This window comes from Anopheles darlingi, chromosome 3 (genome assembly GCF_943734745.1).
Source record: "Anopheles darlingi chromosome 3, idAnoDarlMG_H_01, whole genome shotgun sequence".
Classification (NCBI taxonomy): domain Eukaryota; kingdom Metazoa; phylum Arthropoda; class Insecta; order Diptera; family Culicidae; genus Anopheles; species Anopheles darlingi.
The window spans coordinates 13,383,967-13,386,466 of NC_064875.1; the positions used below are offsets into that span (position 1 = coordinate 13,383,967).

At 53.6% G+C, this 2,500-nt stretch overlaps 1 protein-coding gene across 1 annotated transcript in view; it reads left to right on the forward strand.

Annotated features, from left to right (window-relative positions):
* The first annotated feature begins 123 nt into the window (after positions 1 to 123).
* Positions 124 to 2,500, forward strand: part of LOC125958266 (tetratricopeptide repeat protein 7B) — a 3,691-nt gene continuing 1,314 nt past the window's right edge. The window contains exons 1-4 of the mRNA XM_049691511.1: positions 124 to 403; positions 468 to 747; positions 815 to 2,328; positions 2,401 to 2,500. The exon at positions 2,401 to 2,500 is cut by the window's right edge and continues 139 nt beyond it. Of these exons, the coding sequence (XP_049547468.1) occupies positions 280 to 403; positions 468 to 747; positions 815 to 2,328; positions 2,401 to 2,500 (2,018 nt within the window). The 5' untranslated portion in view covers positions 124 to 279. The remainder of the gene's footprint in view (positions 404 to 467; positions 748 to 814; positions 2,329 to 2,400) is intronic.

The following is a 2,500-nucleotide window of genomic DNA, read 5'->3' on the forward strand; positions in this document are numbered from 1 at the left end:
AGTTTTAGTAAAATCCAAATTTTCAGGGTCAACTAGAGTGGAAACACGGCTTCAGCAGGGAAATGTCAAACGATTGTCAACACTGCTACCGCCACCCCGTCCCACCCCCTTCCTCCTGAAGGACGAAAGGATTTGTAATCAGGGAAAACACAGGACGTGAACAGAAAAGTCCCAGCTCTGTTCGGTAATCATTTGCATTTCCCCGGAGGGAAAAAGGCGGTCTGGAATTAGTGACGAATCGAATTTTGTGCCCTCACGTAAGGACTGTCGAATCGGACGATGACTGGCCGGGGCAGAAATCAGGGTACGAAGCTTGAAACGACCATCGAGCAGTGCCGAAGCGAGGGACGATGGAAACGGGTGATCGAGCTGGCCGAAGAACTGAAAACGGGTTATCCGCAAGGTGAATTAATACTGGTTTCCGATACACTCCGTTCCGACACTAACGTTCGCCCGTGTTCTTGCAGAATGTCTTGCGAACTTTCTTACGGGTGAGGGAAAGCTGGAGAGCTATCTCGAGGAACATCCGCCCATCGAAGACAACTATTCCAAGGCCAAGCTGGGCTTATCGGAAGCGAAGCGCTATCTCAACTCCGTCACCGGTGAGCATGGCAAAAAGGCAGGCTTCGCTCTCGACGCTCATCTACTACTGGCAAAGCTATACTTTGCCTGTGGGCAGTACGAAGAAGCGTTACAAAACTTTGTCCTGGCCGAGCTGAACACCCTCTCCGAGAAGCATCTTTCAGCGTATGTGTACCCTTGAAGCCTCAGCACAGTTACTTGTTTCTCACATTAACTCTCTTCGCAATCACAGGAGAAGCATCCGGATACTGGCGGAGTCGTACGCGATTAAGGGAATGTGCTTGGAGAAAAAGGGCGCTAAAGCGTCCTCGAAGTACAAGCAAGCCGAGCAGGAAACGGATATGATAACCTGCTTCGAACGTGCTGCCGACTTGGGCATCTTGTACCTCCAGGGACAGGATAATAGCAACACTGCCAATCAGAACGAGGTACGTCGTATGGGTGCCATCCTCGAAACGGGACTGCAGCGTGCACCGATCGTGCTGATCAAAGCAGGCAAACTGCAAAATGCCATTGAACGCTACCGGGTGATGCTAAGTGCGGTCGAAACGAAGGCCACCCAAACACTCCGTCTCACGCTCGCTCGCCAGCTGGCCGAGGTACTGTTGCGTGGTGTTTCCGGAACCATCTACACACCGACCGTAAATGCGACACCGACCCGGAATACTCCGGCCACCGGGAAGCGATTATGGGAACCACGCAAGTATTCCGGTCGGCAGCAGTTTGTGCCAAAGAATCAGCACGAAGAAACCATTCTGCTGCTGCTGATTGCCGAAGCGCTGGCCGTTCGAGATGCCGTCCTATCGCAAAGTCCCGAGTTCCGCGATGCTCGCGTACATTCCCTCGGTAATGCCACTGCCATCTACGATCTGCTGACGCTAGCAACGGTGCGTTGGAATCAGGTTGCTTTGTTGCATGATTCCCTGGAGAAGGCACTGAAATTTGCGTTCGGTGAAAGTCATGTGTGGAAGCAGTACGCCACCTGTCTGATGGCACTGGGACGTTACAAGCATGCCGTCTGTGCGCTGAAGGAACACTCGAAACTAGAACCCACCGATAGCGTGTCCTGCCTCATGGCGGCACGCATCTGCTACGAGCATCTCGATCAGGTAAAGGACGGACTAGCGTTCGCGGAAGAAGCATTGCGTAAGGAAATGAAGGCAGGTGGGCCTGGAGGATTTTTCAACGGACGTCGATCACGGGCCCAGCTGTACGTGGGCATCGGTCTGCAGCAGGTGGCCGTATCGTCGAATTTGGTTGCCGAAAAGGATCGTTACCATCGGCTCGCGTTCGAGGCACTCGAGCGAGCCGCTCAGCAAGATCCCAACGATCATCTAGTCGAGTACTATCTGGCCTGCCAGTGTGCACTGAACCACAACATCACCGAAGCGCTCGCTCACATCACGACCGCTCTTTCGCTAAGGGCAGAGCATGCATCGAGCTTGCTGCTGTTTGCCCTTCTACTAACGGCTAATCGGCGCCCACGGGAAGCTCTGGCCGTTGTGCAGGACGCAGTGGAAGAGTTCCCCGACAATCTGAATCTGCTGCACGTTAAGGCACATCTCGAGCTGTATCTGCGCGATGTCGAAACGGCGCTGGAAACGGTGCAGCAAATGTTTAACATCTGGCGCGAAGTATACGAGGCACAGTTGGCCAACGCAGCCAACGAGCACGATATGGAGAAGCAGTCCGATACGCGAAGCGTCATTCAGATGCAGTCATCCCAGATGTCCGACAAGGATTCCAGTACGCAATACTACACTGGTAATGGTCGCAATGAGGTGTCCTTCTAATTGCGATTCCTTTGCTGGTTTTCAGATTCCATTCACGCGGCATCATTGGCGGCATCGCGTATCGAGCATGCACTCAGCGAAGCTGCTAGCTCGCTCAGCTCCTTCAGCCCTCGACCAGGACCGCA